The sequence below is a fragment of the Tachypleus tridentatus genome, chromosome 11 (assembly GCF_004210375.1).
Source record: "Tachypleus tridentatus isolate NWPU-2018 chromosome 11, ASM421037v1, whole genome shotgun sequence".
NCBI classification, from domain to species: Eukaryota; Metazoa; Arthropoda; class Merostomata; order Xiphosura; family Limulidae; genus Tachypleus; species Tachypleus tridentatus.
In genome coordinates, this window is record NC_134835.1 from 35,936,034 (window position 1) to 35,953,558 (window position 17,525).

At 29.9% G+C, this 17,525-nt stretch overlaps 1 protein-coding gene across 2 annotated transcripts in view; it reads right to left on the bottom strand.

Moving 5' to 3' along the window:
- Mfe2 (peroxisomal Multifunctional enzyme type 2) overlaps nucleotides 1-17,525 on the bottom strand; it is a 70,374-nt gene that overhangs the window by 17,612 nt on the left and 35,237 nt on the right. Inside the window, exons 19-30 of one of the 2 annotated variants that reach the window (XM_076466782.1) lie at nucleotides 16,301-16,393; nucleotides 15,519-15,660; nucleotides 15,033-15,163; nucleotides 12,893-13,048; nucleotides 11,412-11,538; nucleotides 8,716-8,846; nucleotides 7,536-7,655; nucleotides 6,663-6,789; nucleotides 5,756-5,886; nucleotides 4,819-4,956; nucleotides 1,323-1,461; nucleotides 604-731 (exon numbers count right to left, since the gene is read on the bottom strand). In XM_076466782.1, the coding sequence (XP_076322897.1) occupies nucleotides 604-731; nucleotides 1,323-1,461; nucleotides 4,819-4,956; nucleotides 5,756-5,886; nucleotides 6,663-6,789; nucleotides 7,536-7,655; nucleotides 8,716-8,846; nucleotides 11,412-11,538; nucleotides 12,893-13,048; nucleotides 15,033-15,163; nucleotides 15,519-15,660; nucleotides 16,301-16,393 (1,563 nt within the window). The remainder of the gene's footprint in view (nucleotides 1-603; nucleotides 732-1,322; nucleotides 1,462-4,818; nucleotides 4,957-5,755; nucleotides 5,887-6,662; nucleotides 6,790-7,535; nucleotides 7,656-8,715; nucleotides 8,847-11,411; nucleotides 11,539-12,892; nucleotides 13,049-15,032; nucleotides 15,164-15,518; nucleotides 15,661-16,300; nucleotides 16,394-17,525) is intronic. The other variant, XR_013017294.1, reaches the window with a different exon arrangement.

The window sequence follows — 17,525 nt, forward strand, 5'->3', positions numbered from 1 at the left end:
CCTTGTGTCACGTGCAACTAAAACAAAACCTACATTTAAAACTGATTACAAGGAAGTAACGTTCCAGTGTTAGGCTAATGAACAAAATATTACAAATAGAAAAGCAACAACCTTACTCAGCAATACTGTAAAAAATCTCCAAGTTACGTAAAAATGGAATCTTGTCAAAAATATTTTTTTAACTTGCTTTTTGGTATTTTATACATTAATTTTCCTGCATTTTAAAAAATAAATTAGCAACAGGCTCTTGCAAAAAAAAAGTGTTCAAAACATTTGAATTTTGCATCAAGTACATAACTTTATTTCATGTTTGTTCCAAACTTCGAGTGCTACGACAAACTTTGAATTGTGATTTTTTTTACAAAATTAATGCTTCAACAGCTTTTTTGTAAAAAGATAATATGAATATGTCACAGTTATTCAGTGACATGATACTAACGTTATGGCACAAAATGTTATTGGCATTATACTATGATTACAGTACAAAATTTTAATATCATGATACAGTACAAAACTAAAATAGAATAATATTGACACTGTAGTATTTGAGCAACATGATACAAAAGTGCTAATGATGAGAGCCTCTCACAAATATGTAATTACCCTTTGGGGATTCATTTTTCCTAACATGAGCTTTATCAAGTCTTCATCTTCCAATGTGATCGAACAGTCTGGTTTCTGTTTTGGAGGTCCTCTATATATATGACCCTCTGCTGTCTTCAAATCAACAGCTGAAATGATTTATATATCACTTCATAAACGAAACTGAACTAAGTTTTCACATTACTTACTTGTATGGACTTAAACAAAATTAATAGTTTTTACTGAATGGTTGTTAGACTCTCAATATTATTAATTAATACTAAGTTTGGAGGAAACACACAAACATTTTTTTCTACTGTCAAAGATAGAACAAAAACCATTAATTTGATGTACTCTCTTCCACAGAATTTCTCTATAGGTTGGGTAAATTTTACTAATATGAAATACACAAGAACAGTGGTTCCCGAACTCTACCCAGCTCATGCATAACTAAAACTTTGTCTACAACCATTGAGGGAGATGGATCACTGTACTAGTATGTTTTAGTAAACTCTACTAATGCTGTTATCTGCGAGTAATGTTTTATTTGTACAAAGACAGTTTAGGATTGTTATTATTATTCTACTAATAATTTTGCAATAAAAGTATGCATATATTTTACTATGTCTTAACTGCAACCAACCTCAATATTTCTTGAAACCCACAATTTGAAAATCTCCATGTTAAAATGGCTAAAAATTCCAGTTTCCTTCCAGGTAAAGTAAGTCTTCAATACTTACTCCATTCTGCTGATTTCTTCCCTTGTTTCAATATGATCCAATGAAAAACAACCTTAATTTTTTTAGCTAGTTCTGGTTCCTCTGGGATACGTTCAGCAAATATGTTGAAAATAAGCTCACTTTTCAAGCCCAAGAGAGGCTGAAAGGAAGCATGGTAAGTAAACTTTACCTGCACTTATATTTCTAGCACAAGTAGAATTAACTGATATAAGTGATTTATAAGATGTGACTAACTACATCATAGTAAGAAATTGTAGTATGAACTTATACAACATATATTATCAAAGCATTAAAGAAACACATCTGAGTATGTTTTTGCACTACTTTATTTATTATTTCCAGTTTTTACATAGAAGAGCGAACAACGTTTCGACCTTCTTCTATGTAAAGTGTTTTCTCAGCCCAAACAAGCCGTTTTTGCATATAAATTTCTCAACAAGTGGGTTTCTCGTCATCACTGAATATGTTATTCAGCTTGTCACTAAAGTAAACATTTATGCTAAAATGTGTAAAAATATATAACAGATAGTAGTTTGACTATTAAAATAAGAAACTTGGCTAATGTTCCTGACTGAAAACAATCCAAATATCTCAGATATATAGCCCACTAGGAGCTATACAAAGTCATTGCAGGTGGAAATAGAAATAACAAAATATTAGGGAACTTTCATTACTCATAAAATTATCTTCCAGCAACACCAACAAATCAATGTTACTCAAACAAATATATTCAGTTTTAAAGGATTTTTTTGTACATACACAAAAAATTTCAATATACAGGTAGTTTAAAAAACATTTCCAATTTTGGAGCAGAGTCAGAGCATACTTAATGTACTTCAGGATTTAAAAACACCTTTATTTCCCTTACACACATATATATATATATAAAGGGCGCTATTTGAAAAGAGAAGACATCAGAGAGAAGAAAGCTAAGTTCTGATAATATTGTGGAATTTTGAATGTTATTTGGTTTTATTATTTTCATCTTTAGAAATTAGAGTTGAATAACAAGAAAATAACTAGATTTAGTGAGATTAATGACTAAAATATTAGGTACAAGCTTTTAATTTAGATTTTAGTAATGTAACATATAATATAATATTAAGCTTAGTACATGTAATGGTTCTTTAAACTTAGTTATATTTCAACTTGCAGTGAGATTCTAAGACAAATTAAATACATTGTTTTATTTAATAAATACAGTCTAAAACTGCATGACTGTCAAATTAGGCTTAACAGTGTTAACAACAGGCTACTGGTATTTAATCATAGTACTGAATGTTTACTTTAATTCTATAAATAGTACAATGGATAAGTCTAGTTACATGCAACAGATGCAACAAATGGGTTTTATTTGGAAACTCTAGACTATTATCCACTTTTAAGAAAGCTAGTAGTGAGGATGTTCAGCTTATATCTGGAGTTGGAGGCTATCTTAACTGAAGTTGAGGAAACAGACAAAGAGAAGTATGAACTATGGGAAATAACAACAGGACTTCGAAAAGAGCTTAAGGTTTTGCACGCAAGTGAGGCATCAGCTGAGATTAACAATGACATTCAGGAAATTAGAAAGGGTAGTATTAGGGTTAGCAACAACCTTTGTTTATGTAGATGAGAAATTACTGGAGTGAAGGGAAGCAAAAGGAATAGAGAAGGATATGAATGATTAACTTAAAGAGAATATCATTATAGGTGACTCCTTGATAGGACACATGGATAGAATAGTTTGTGGGATAAATAGGGAGAAAACAGATTATGCTACCCTTGAGCACAGGTGGAAGACATAACAGATAGAGTAAGAGATATAAAGAAGGGAACTTGAAATGATGCAATCTTTGTTGTGCACACTGGTGCTAACAATATAAGGAAGAGTAAGTTAGAGGAGTTAATTAATTAGTAAAAGATATTGATAAAGGCATTTAAAAATAAAGGCACTAAATTAATTGTGTCAGAAATACAGCCAGGAATTAATTGTAGGGACGAAATTTTGATTAGATCACTAAGGCTGAATGCTCGGCCAAAATTAATATGTAAAACGAGCAGGTTACTAGATTGGACCATTGGGATCAGTTCAGTGAGAGGAGGAAACTTTTTGGATTGGATGGTTTAAACAAGAGATATTAACTTAGCTGTAAGGGAAGTTTTAAACTAATAACATATAGTGGTAAGGGCAAAGATAAACAAAATTGAGATGTAGAGGAAAGTTTAGCATAGGAAATCAGTATAAAATTAATTATAAGAATAGGCTTAATTGTTACTATTGTAATGCTAGAAGCATAAGAAATAAAATAGATGACTTTATGCCACTGGTAGAAATAGAAGATATTGATATAATGGGAATAACTGAAACATGGTTAAATGTAGATGATTTTGAAGATAGAAATTTCTTTGAAATACATGGTTATATGTTGTTTGATAGTGGACACAGTAGTAAAGAAAGGAGGATGAGTGACTCTATATGTAAGGTGTGAGATACATCCCCCTGAAGTTGAGAATATTAAGGATAATAGCAAGGAGAGTGAATTCATTTGGGTTTCAAATGTTAGTTGTTATCAATGGAAAAGTTATTAGCAGGCATCTGTTACAGATCACCAAATGAAACTGATGGAATCAGTGAGAAACTTTACAGTGAAATTAAGATTTCAGCTGTTTTAATGAAGTCATAACTGTGGTTGATTTTAATTTCAAACATATTAATTGTAAAATACTAGAGCCAATCCATGAGGGAGGAAGTTTCCTAGAAACTGTTCAAACTGGTCAAGAACCTACTAGAAATAATACTATTTTAAATAATACTATTTTAAATTTATTGTTAACTTCTAATAGAAAAATTTCAAAAAGCAAATTTTGAATGAATGCAAAAAGAATTAACTGTTGTGAATTAGGCAGCTGAGGTAAAATTAGAGACACTGTAGAAAATATTTTTTTGAAAAATTTTCAATATTCAAAACAAAGAAATGCATAGCTTAAAGTACAAAACCAAATAGGCTCCCACAGGTGTAAGAGATAAAGCTGGAAAAAAGGCATCACAAGTTTAAGAAATTTAAATTGACTGGTATGACAAAAGATTTTGAAGATTATAGAAGATCGTGAAAGTTGGTCAAATGGAAAATTGAGACAATCAAACAGATGTATGAAAAAAATTTGGTTGAAAACAAAAATTAACAGTGAGTAATTTTTTTAATGTACATTAGAAATAAACAAAATGTTAGGATAGGGACAGGACCCTTGAGGGGTGACAAAATCTTTTTATCTGATGATTCTGAAATTGTCAGGTTATTAAATTCTGCTTTTTCCTCCAGTTTCACGAATGAAGATTTAGCAGTATTCTTCATCTTGAACAATTGATAGATGGAAACAAAGTTGAACAAGACAAGTACATAAATTCTGAGCTTGTTAAAATAAAATTGGGAAATTTAAAGAATAATAAAGCTCCTGGGCCAGATAATATTTAACAAAAACTAGTCTCAAATCTAAAACTTATAACATAACTTACTTCTGTAAATTTAGTTAGCTTTGGTTTAGTTGTTTTTGATTTTTGGTTTTCTCTCTCTTCATCTTTTTCCCATAAATCTTGGAGTTTCTGAGAAGCCATGATATCCCCAGAAATCTTCAACTTTCCAGTCATAAAGGCCTAAAATAAATATAACTAACTGAGATAGATGTTTTTCTGCAATTGCTTTAGATAAGTTAATTTGTAAATAATGTAAATTATCCTTATTAATAAAACAAAAAGATTACTCTTAAAAAATAACTCAAAAATAACAAATCATAAGACAGGATTATAGAGAGGGAAAGGGAGACCAGTTTTTCTTCTACTCTGTTTTTCTGTGGGATACAGAAATATACACAACATTACCAAAAGTAAAATCATAGTTAGTTTTCCCTCCCTACACCTCAGAACTTCAGATAAGTTAATATGTGCATAATGAAAATTGTCCAAAGTAACATAAAAGGAATGAAAATAACTGAAAAATTCACACACCAGATGATAAATCTTAATCAGCTGATCAGACATACTTTTTATAGAGTATATATCACTTTTTTTTTTTAAATCCAAAGTATTACTTAACAAAACAGCTACAACAAAGATAATGCTCTCTTTACAACAGAATAAACTAAGTTGACTTAAAGAAGGAGTTGAATTAAGGACCACTTTTCCCTTTATGACTCCAGATAAGTTTTAGTGTAACCTACAAATTAAGTTTTACTGTTAATCTTACTTCAATCTTTTATGGTAAACTTAAGATTTCAAGATGATAATAACTGAGCAATAAATATTCAGTGAAAAATGTCCATACGATTAATTATCAGATGAAATTTTTTTAAATTGTAAACCCAAAAACACCATTTTATCATCAGAAGTGGACATAACAAAAGTAAAATTCTACACTATCAGTTTCTCTTAAATTCCCCAAATCTTAATAACTAACCTTCTGTGGATCTAATTTGCCTGTCACAAGTTTGTCAAGTATGTCATCATCCATTGTTAAGATACAGTCAGCTTTTCCTTCTTTGACTTCACCCTGGTACACAGAGCCCTTCCCATGTTTTAAGTCAGTAACTATAACAAAATTATAAAATAATGATTATTATTTATTTTACAAGATGTTTAAAAAAATCCAGTTTGTTTCCATTATATTTTATAAACTAACTGTCCTACTGTTGAAATTATGAAATTTCTAAATACATATATCCTACTGTGCTTTCTTAACTAGAAATTCTCATGTACAGTTTGTACCTAGTTTTCAAATGCTATTTTTATTTCCTTAGATATATATCAGTAAAATCTACACGAACACTTCAAGCTCCTTCCATCCACAATGTATTAAGGATATTTAGATGAAAACCATAAATAAAAAATTGTTATTGAAAGAGACATCATAGTCAGAGCCTAGAACAAATTTTTAAATAGCACATTTAAAACAATCAAAAATCTTTCAATGCATACATGCTTAATTTGCTTGAGTGATTGTTGCTATATACATACAATCTGGAACTTAGAACTGTGTATCCAATAGTACAGTCTTGACTGAAAATACAAGTTAATTTTATAAAGTGGCCACAATCACAAGTTCTTTGATTCTACACCACTGGTAAACACAGCTTTTTAAATACATATAACTCAGTTTTTGTGATGTACTCTATGGAAGGTCTTTGGCCTATTTTTGTTAGTTTCACAAGTAGAAGAAAAAAACAGCAACAACAAATGAACCGAGGTACCTTCCGGAAAATAGTATACTAAAGTTTTCTAAGATTTCCATTTAGTGTCCTCCATCTTAATACAAAGAAGTTCACATTAATATTTACAATAACTTACATTACAGATGAAACACTTACTCCATCTTCCAACTTCCTGTCCATCTTTTGTGATATTCCACTGATACACTGTGTTGACTGATGAAACTAAATCGGGATTCTCACTCAGCTTACGAGCTACAGCTTCAAACACTGCTGTACTTTTTAACTATATGATAAAACATTGATGTATATAAATTAACTCTAACTACAGAAACTTGTTGCAAACATTTCAGAAAATACCAATAGCTACCATACAGAAATAATAATCACTGAAAGTAACATGTTTTTTTTAATGTTGACTGAGGATTTCAAACATTATTAACTATTCAGACAGAAATATCTTAAAAACATAAATTACTTTATTACTTTTAGTAGTCAAATGAAGTCAAATATTGACTTTTTACTTGCCACTGACAGCTAATGTTACTAATTGTTTACTTATTTTTAGAACAAAGCTATACAGTGGGCAATCTTAACTCTGTCCACTGCAGGGAGTCAAACCCAGGATTCTATATTTGTAAATTTATAAACTCAGTGCTGACACACCAGGGAACAGTGTCACTGAAGGAAAACAGCTCATGTAATGTGTTCATAACACACTTTTGGAATTTGTTTTCTATATAAAAGTACAGATTTTCATTAATTTGGTGATTTAAAGTTTTCATCTTTGATGAAAATGCTGTAAAAGATTCAGATATATCAATTCTGGTAACAACAATAAATCTAGTAAATTACATAACAGTTATGACATAACTGACATAAAGTTATCTCATAAGTTATCTCATATTTTGAAAACTATTTTTGATTATCAACTGTTAAAATCTAAAACACTTCAGGAATTAATCAAGTAAAGTACATGTTAAAGTTTACACAAAAACTAGTTTGAAATCTAAAACCTATAACATAACTCACTCTTGGTTTGGTTGTTTTTGATTTTTGGTTTTCTCTCTCTTCATCTTTTTCCCATAAATCTTGTAGTTTCTGAGAAGCCATGATATCTCCAGAAATCTTCAGTTTTCCAGTCATAAAAGCCTGAAATTAATAAAACTAAATGAGATAAGCACTTTCTTATAATTACTTCAAATAAATAAATTTGTAAATGGTGTATATTATCCATATTCACAGAAGAAATATTACTTTTAAGAAATAACTCAAAATAAAAACAATAGGTGAAAGGAAGTATTATAAGGACACAAAGGGACCAGTTTTTTTTCTACTCTGTTTTTCTGTGGGATACAGTATATATACAACATTCTCAACAGGAAAATCGTATTTTTTTCCTTCTCTCCACATGTTTGGTCTCAAGTTTCACCTTCGCAATGAAGTGTAGCATAATCATTTGAATGGAATATATATATACACTTTTCATAAAGAATGCACCTTTCCTTTTACAAAATATCTAAAGTACCATTTAACTAAATGACCAAAAATAAGGTAAAGCTGTTTTTACAACAAACTTTGATGGAACTTGATCAATTTATATAATGAGAAATTCAACTGTGAATTAATTTTTCTTTTCTGTCTGTGGGGTTTTACACACCACTTTATATATATATACAGTGGGACCCCTCTAAAGCAGCCACCTTTGGGACTAAGACAAACTGGCCTGATTAGAGGGGTTCCACTGTACATAATTAGGGATTATGTACACAAAAAAGGGACTGTGATTGAATGACGCCTTCAAGGGGTGACTGAATCTAAGGGTTTCCACTGTATATATATATTAACCTGCAAAATAAATGAAATAATAAACACTACCTGGCATTAAAATTTTATTACAAACTAAAACTGTACTTTTATTGATAATTTTACTGTAATCTTTCACTTCATTGAGTTTTACTAAAAAGTATAATTTAATTTAAAAACCTATATCCCACTTTTACTGATAAAAACATTTCTTCAAGATGAAAACAATTAAGTAATAAATCTTGGCTAAAAATTGGCATACAATTAATAATCAGATAAAACTTTCTTCAACTTTAAATGAAAAAAACATTTTTCATCGTTAAACGTGCATATAATAATAATAACAACAATAAAAAAATCTACATTATTAATTTCCCCTTAGAATCCCCAAATCTTAATAACTAACCTTCTGTGGGTCTAATTTGCCTGTTACAAGTTTGTCAAGTATGTCGTCATCCATTGTTAAGATACAGTCAGCTTTTCCCTGTTTGGCTTCACCCTGGTATACAGAGCCCTTCCCATGTTTTAAATCAGTAACTATAACAAAATTATAAAATAATAATAATACAACTACATTATAATAGGCAATAGTTTGTGGTCAAGAACAATTTTTTAATATTAGTTTAGAATTTTCTAAAACTTTAAATGAGATGTTTAACTACTTAGATTTTACTATTTCTTCTTCATAACATACTAGAAATTCTCATGTACAGTTTGCATTTAATTTCCAAATGTTGATTTTTTATTTCCTTTCACAAGTCAGTAAAACCTACACAAACACTCCAAACTCCTTCAATCCACAATGTTTTTAGGATACTGAGATGAAAATCACAAGCCAAAAGAAATTTTTAAAGTAACCCAAAATCTTTCAGTACATACACACTTAATATCTTTGAATATTTGTTGCTCTATACATACGATCTGGAATTTTGATTTGTGTATCCAACGCTGTAGTCTTGACTGAAAGTGCAAGTCAGTTTTGTTAACCCTTTTGCAATATTTATTTTATGGGGCTTTGTAACCACCATGTAGTCATGTATGCATACTATAACTCTTAAGCTTCACAAAAATTTGGCAAGCTTTCAGTAAACGTTACAAGTCTTTTGTAGAAATAAAATCAGAATTTTTAATTACATACCTTTAATAAAATTGTGTCAATAAATATACAGTCTTCAGTGCAAAGTAATTTTCATGTTAAATTTGAAAAAAACCTTTTCTTTATCTGGAAATTTTCAGTTTCATTTGTGTGATCTCTTAAGTACCTCCTAAATAAATATTAAATGTTTTTTAAAGAAAAATAATATTTTATTTCTTATTTTCTACACCATTACTCTAAATAAAGTTGTTTGATTTGATTAGTCTCAAAACCACAATATAAAATTAGGAAATATATGTAAATTACTATCTTCTTTCTAGAATAATTATAATTGTAATGGGGAATCACAATTGTTTATTCTAAGTTGCTAAATTAAAAACTTGCAACAGTATATGCCCTTTTCTACCTATTTTTATTATTTTATTCACCTATGCACCATGTCTAACTACTAATTCCTCAACACAAGTTGGAAATCATTAGGGAAATGTGCAGTTAAAATTACCATATCAAATAATGTAAAAAGTATGAGCAGCTGGTAAGCATACCTTGTCATGATTTATTATCATTTTCATTACCTTAGTTAATGTAACTTAATATAAGTTTTGATATTTTAGTTACTTTTAGAATAGTAAAGAACACACATGACAATAAGTACAGTATTTTCTACTGGTCTTTTCTTTTGCTGTTGAATGCCCATGAAGTTTAAAACCCAGCTTTCTTAAACTAATGGTACAAGTACACAAATTTTTTATTTAATAAATAATGCACTTAAGGATATACAGGTGACCCATAAGTCCCTATCCATCCATATATCTTATGTATCCAGTGTATCTGTGTGCTGTCCCTCATTCTTGTTGCATAATATTATGCGACGCCATGTTCTGTGAGACATTTTCCTCAACATAGCAGGGGTTATTGTTCCAAATGCCACGGTAACAGCTGCCTTCAACTCATCATTAGTATTATAACGTTGTTTAGACACAATATGGATGGGTAGGGACTTACGGGCCACCCTGTAGAATAATAACATGCAAAAGGCAAACAATGTCCTGTAGCTATCACAATTTTTATGGCTTTCTAATTATACAATAAGAGCTTCTAAAAATTTAACTAATCTCATCAATGTGATCTCCATTAGAAACAATTTGAAAACAAATGACAAAGTAGACAATACTCTGTACAGAAAAGAACGTAATATAATACATTATTTGATAAATTAAAATTCTGGGTTTCTATTTGTTATAAATAATATAATATAGTATAAAATGTTAGAGAAACTATTGACAGTTTCAAAAAGAGATGATGTAACACATGAACATGGCAAGTGAGTCTGATTTTCTAGTTTATGACTCTCTAAATAAATAAAATTAAAACCTATAAAAAATATGTCTTGTCTGAATGATGTCTCCATTATAATGAGTACTTTACATTAAGTTCTGTACCTTTCAGAAGGGTAGTCAAAAAATTAGAGAAGAAAGAAGACCTATAGAGCAAATGTTACAATTCTCATACTAGAAGAGATTGAGAATTTTTGAAAATATTTTATTATAAAATTACAAACTGAAGATTTAAATAATATTACATCTCGATTCAATAACTATGGTTTGTTGAAATGTTTATTCATACATGTTGAGTAAAGTAGATTAACCAAATTTTGGATAAAACTAAAACATTGTGATCTGCATTTTAACCTACTCAATACAAAGGAATCGAGTAGTCATGACGACAGGTTATTTGATTATACGATATTGCAGCACCTCTGATAAAACATAAATATTGAAATAAATAACTGTTTGTGTGGTTTACTCAATGGAAGTTTTCAATCCAGTTTTGCTATTTTCGAATTAAAAAACAACAACACCACCAAGTGAAATGAGGTAGGTTTCTGAATAGCTTACTGAAACTTTCTCAGATTTCCCTCATAAATAATTCACTTTTTCCCATCTAAATACACAGAAATTTATATTAATGTTTACAATAACTTATATTACAGATAAATCACTTACTCCATCTTCCAACTTCCTGTCCATCTTTTGTGATATTCCACTGATACACTGTGTTCACTGATGAAACTAAATCAGGGTTTTCACTCAGCTTACGAGCTACAGCTTCAAATACTGCTGTACTTTTTAACTGTGTGATAAAACATTGGTGCGTATAAATTAACTCTAACTACAGAAACTTGTAGCAAACATTTCAGAAAATACCAATAACTACCATACAGAAATAATAATTACTGAAAGCAACATGTTTTTTTATTTTGTTTGCTAAGGATTTCAAACATATTAAATATTCACACACTTAAACTGCTTCATGATTTATAGTAGATGACGGAAGAGGATAAGAAGCAAAACATTTAGCTTGCCACATACAGCAAGTGTCACTGATTGCTTGTCTTTATCTCGAGGTTACACAATGGACTGTCTGTGCCCTGTCTACCACAGTGAATTTAATCCTGGATTTCTATCATTATCATTCCATAAATGTATCAATGTACCACCATAAGAGTGTCAAGGATAGCATTTTATGTAATGTGTTTATTGCACACTCCTGTAATGTTACTGTACAAAAGGACAGATTTTAGTAGGTTTGTCAACAAAGTTTTCACTTTTGATCTAAAATAATGTTGAAGTTTTAAATACATTCATTTCAGCAACCATAAAAAAAAAGATAAATAAACTAATTATACTTTTTTCCCATACCAACATAGTCACTGGACATAAAAAGTTATACTTAAAAACAAACAGACTGGGTTTTTAATAATTTTTTCAAATACTTGACAAACAAAGTTACAAACTAATGGCAGTTTTGAAAATTAAGTATTACAATGCTCTACTTTAAATGAGAAGAAATACTTAAAAACAAGGTGTGTTAACCGGCAGAAAACATATAAAAAATAACTAAATATATCAACTGTTAAATTACTCTTTTTTTAGCAAAAGAAGTTACAATTAAAATTAAGGCATAATTTGTAAATCTAAAACAAAAACATTAATATCTTAAAATTTATTAAAGAAATACTAAAGTCAAAAGCAAAAAAAAAAGTGTTTTGCTGTTCGTGGCAAGCTGTCTGTAATTTATTTTAAAGATAATTCTCAAATATAATTTTAGGAAAACAAAACTGAGATTAAATAATTATATCAAGTAAAGAAATTTTGGTCTGCAAGGAAATGTGGTATAATCTCTTGGTTTATAATTTAAAAGTAATAAAAAATTGTTGAACAAGTCATCACATAAAGGCATGTTCTTTTTTGTCATTTCACTATTTTGTGCTTGATAAAATATTTACAATTTTTACAGCAGATGTATTTTCTGTTGTTAAATGTTTGGTTTATTAAGATGAATACTTTCTCCTTCTTGTTTTCATTCAAATATACTTCAGGTAAACTAGTATTTACACCATGTATTGATTTTCAATTTCCAAAGTAGAAGTAACTAAATTATATAACTAAATACTTTTTTTTAAATTCTCATATGTACTACTTACTTCTTGAGTTGGTTTACTTTCTTCTGTATCTTCCTTGCTTTTTAAGTTCTTTTGTTCTGGAGTTGGATTTTCACGTTCTGCAGCCTTTAGTAAAGTCCGAAGCTTCTGAGTCAACATAATGTTACCCTTGATTTTCAGTTTGCCTGACATAAAAGCCTACGAAGTAGATATTTATTTATTAAAAATGTTCCCAATACAGAGTTTAGTAAACAAAGAGACTAGAGAGTGGAGGGTTTATTAACTAAAGGTGTTCTTGATGTATATACAAGTATTTGGACATAAAAACCTACAATGTAGATATTTCATTACTTTCAGATAGTCTCAATATAAAGAGTGGAGGTTTTATTTATTACAGATATTCACAAGTCTAGAGTTTACTAAGCATGATGTCCAGTTATACTAAAGGTTTTATTAACTAAAGGTGTTCTCCACATATATATATATGTTATTGGACGTAAGAGCCTAAAACGGAGATATTTTATCAACTATAAAGTGTTACAATATAAAAAACTGTTTAGTGTAGACATTATTAAGTTGTGTGTGAATATTTTACAATTGTTTAGTTTTGCTCATAACAAGAGAGCTAGAAACATATATTTTGAAGTAAATGTTATGACAGTTTCAGTTACTTAACTTGGTAGGTTGTATATATATTGTGTTTATAACTCACTATTATTGAGATTATAGAATATCTTATACAATTTATTGATGGTAAGAATATATAGTGAACAGACAATTTAGTAACAAACATACAAGTAGTATAAGATGAGCTGGAAACAGCAGAAAGACAAAAACAGAGCAGACGAGAAACGAAGTCACGTAAAAAAAGAGATGTCCAGGCAGAGAAGAAAGGCTTAACTATTAGTACACATTAGAGTAAGTCTAACTGCATTAAAAGAGATAAGAATAGTTTACTTCATCAAGGAGAGTTCTAAGGTAATTGAGCCCGCTTATGTGGACTTTGAAAAAACCAGAAAACATTGATTAGAAGTAGGGCTATATATCAAAAAGGAGCAGACAGTTTTAGAAGTCTAAGATAACAGTGTGGTAACTCAATTAAGCATAAGTAAACTATGCTCAGATAGTTTAATAATAGTAACAGAAAAATAGTTTAGCTTGTCAACTAATATTCTAAAACAACTGAATAGGCTTAAGTGGACTTTTGACAAGAAAACTATATAACATCAATGATATGCTATTGAAAAGAGTAAGTAAAATAAAAGCCTTTAACTGACAATTGCTGAAAACAAACTTAACATCTGACATAGAAAGTCTCAATATAAAGAGTGGAGGTTTAATTACAGATATTCTCAGTCTAGAGTTTACTAAACATGAAGCCCATTGAGTACAAAGGTTTTTAACTAAAGAAGTTCTTAATATAAACAGGTTATTTGACAAGAAAAACCTATGATATAGATATTTCATTATTTACAGTGTGCAGTTCATCTGACGTGAACACCAATGAAATAGAAAATTTATCCCATTATAGAGCTTACAAAGCAACAAGCCCCCTTGAGAGTAGAGGGTTTATTAACTCTCTGTATATAGGATTGGTTATTTTGACTGACCTTGTAACCAAAAAACTATACATATACTATAACTTTGAATGTAGTAAGTACATCTTCACAAAGTTTAGCAAGCTTTTCATAAATATTACAAGTGTGCTATGTACAAAAAACATTTTCACTAAATATCTGTAAAATTCTGAAGCCTTTACTGAGTCAGTCTGAAAATAGATTTTCATGCTATGAATAAAAATGCTTCTTTTCACATTACAGTTGATGTTACAAGTAGCAAACCAACTGATAGGATAGCAAACAAATAGTTCTGGTTACTGCATGATGGTAATGTCAGTACCACTGATGTTGGAACTTTATTTTTTTCACTTAAGTTTTCTTATATAACCTAATAAGCTTTTAATTTTCACCTTTTATTTACTTTCACTAAAATATATATAACAATGAACACAAAACACACATTAAAAACAAGAAATTTAGAACTTAACTTTCCTCCAGTCTGCACTCAGTCAAAGGCTATGCCTACTTTCTTAACCCTAATTTTTATAACTACATTTTTAACAATATTTTCTAGTTTACAGTGTAAATAACATAATTTGATTTTATGAATTTTCCAACAGTACCTTCTGAGGATCAAGTTTGCCAGTAACCATAGAAACCATGTCACTATCTTCCAAGGTCAGAATGCATCCTGCTTTTTCATTTTTTGGAGATCCTCTGTAGACTTCACCTTTACCATTCTTTAGGTCTAGTGCTAAAGTGATACATAACTTATTAATTCAAAATCAAATTCTCCTTTTGTTTCTCTGATCTTCGTTAGAAACAACAAACTTTGAGCACAAAAGATACACTGATAAAACTGTATTTATTGCATACATAGCATTTTAATTCATTAGCAGCTTCAAATGATGAATTAATAAGGGACTGGTAAGAGGTTAACACTACAATTTTTACATCTTTCTTGAAAGAATAATCTTTATATTATTAGTATAGAAACACAAAGTAAACTCATCAATTTACAATTCAACCAGAATCTTATATTTACATTAACAACACAACTAAAACCCAAAGGAATTTGAATAAATAATTAATTCCCAAGCAAATCTTACTCCACTGAGCAGCTGGTTTTCCATTCTTGGTAATATTCCACTCAAAAATGGCCTGAACTTTAGCTGCAGCATCAGGCATCTCTCCAAGTCGTTTACCAAGTTCTTTAAACACCATGTCACTATTGATGGTTGCAGGAAGCTCCTATTGAAAGAAGCAGGGTAATATTACATGAAGTTGTCATAAAGTATCAGCACAAAGAAACTTATAATTGAAACTTTGAATAAAAAATCTCAAAACTTTGGCAACTTTCTGATGATTTCTTAGTTTGTTTGTTTTTTTACAACTTTTGTAGAACTAGATAGCTATGAAGGTTATTCATGATGACGAGAAACATGCTTGAAGTAAAAATGTATTCTAAAGATGGCTGGTATGTGTATTAAAACTTTAATTAAAATAAAGTAAAGAACAACATTCTGACCATCTATTTCTGCAAACTGCAGTTACTCATCGTTTGGTCATTTTAGACTATTAAGTCTCAGTTATAAACTGCCCTGACAATTTTTGACTTAATGACAAATACTTTCATCTTAAAACCTCTCAAAGTTGAGACCCAATTACTTCGTTAGCTTTTGCACATTTAATAAGTTCAAAATTAGATTTTTTTTGCTTTTCCTCAATTTCACATTACTCTAGTTATCTTTTCCAAACTATATTTTCAGAAGTGGCTTTAAACATTATCAATATGAAGTACCAGAAACTTTGATAACTCATTTTATTAAGTGTAATTAAAAATATATGAAATAAATAGGGCAATAAATAGTTCAACTAATTGAAAACTTACAGTATGCACATCAGAGTGGGACTTTACAGATATTACAGGATCATTTAAGTCTACATAACCTCCTGAAATAATCACTTTTCCTGTTTCTTCAACCTGTAGGAGAAAATAGGTTGAAACTAACAACTCCAGGAGAAAATAAAAAAAAGTTTCACTACAAAATCCTTTAGTTAATTATTTAAGTTTAAATTAATAGCAGAAGAATTAGTAGACGGACAATACTTGCAAGAAAAACTTGAGAATGACTAATTTGATACAACTGACTAAATATATTTAAGTTTATAAGCAATAAGTAAACCACTACATTTTCTATTTTAACTTTTATATATGTACACTGCTTACCTGAGACATCAGATTTTATTTGATTACAAAATGAAGGCTACTGTAATAGCCATTCACACTAGACATGCTAAGATTGGAGATGGATGGATGAAATACCATTTCAACTGAAACTTGTTGACAGAACAGCAAGATTTGTTATGCCATTTATAACAGCTTGCACCTGATCATGTACATTAAATAAAAATGGCTTTATTTTTTTAAAGTGACACACTAGATTTCACATAAGCTGTTTTTACTTGTGCAAATATCAGATAATCCCATAAGTAATGTCCAAAATTTAATACAGAAAGTGCATCATAATTTCTGTCTTTGTAGAAGGCTTTAATGACTAAATTATGTGGTAGGATGTGCATAAAAATGTTCAGACAAATAAAACAAACTAACCCAACTCCACTTTTTCAGATCATTAATCAAATAAACCGTTATGAAGATGGATGTGTCTGAGGAGCACATAAGGCAAATAATGCTTTATGAGTTTAAAAAAGGCAGTAGCACAGCAGAAACTACACGAAATATTCAAGATGTTTATGAGATGGAGTCTCTAAGTGAAAAAAAATGTCGAAGGTGGTTTCAGAAGCTCAGATCAGGTGATTACAGCTGAAGCGAAGTGCCACATTCTGGTCGTTCTGTTGAGTTTAATGATGACTCGCTGCTGGCCGCAGTTGATAAAGATTGTGCTGTAACAGTTAAAGAACTAGCACAGAAGTTTAATTCAACCCATTCAACAGTTCACTATCAACTGCAACAGCTTCAAAAGGTATCAAAACTTGGAAAATGGGTCCCCATGATTTGACAGAAGCCAACCTGAGAGCAAAATGGACATTTGCACTTCTCTGCACTCTCTTGAATGTAACTGACATTTTTTGAACAGGTTAGTGATCAGAGA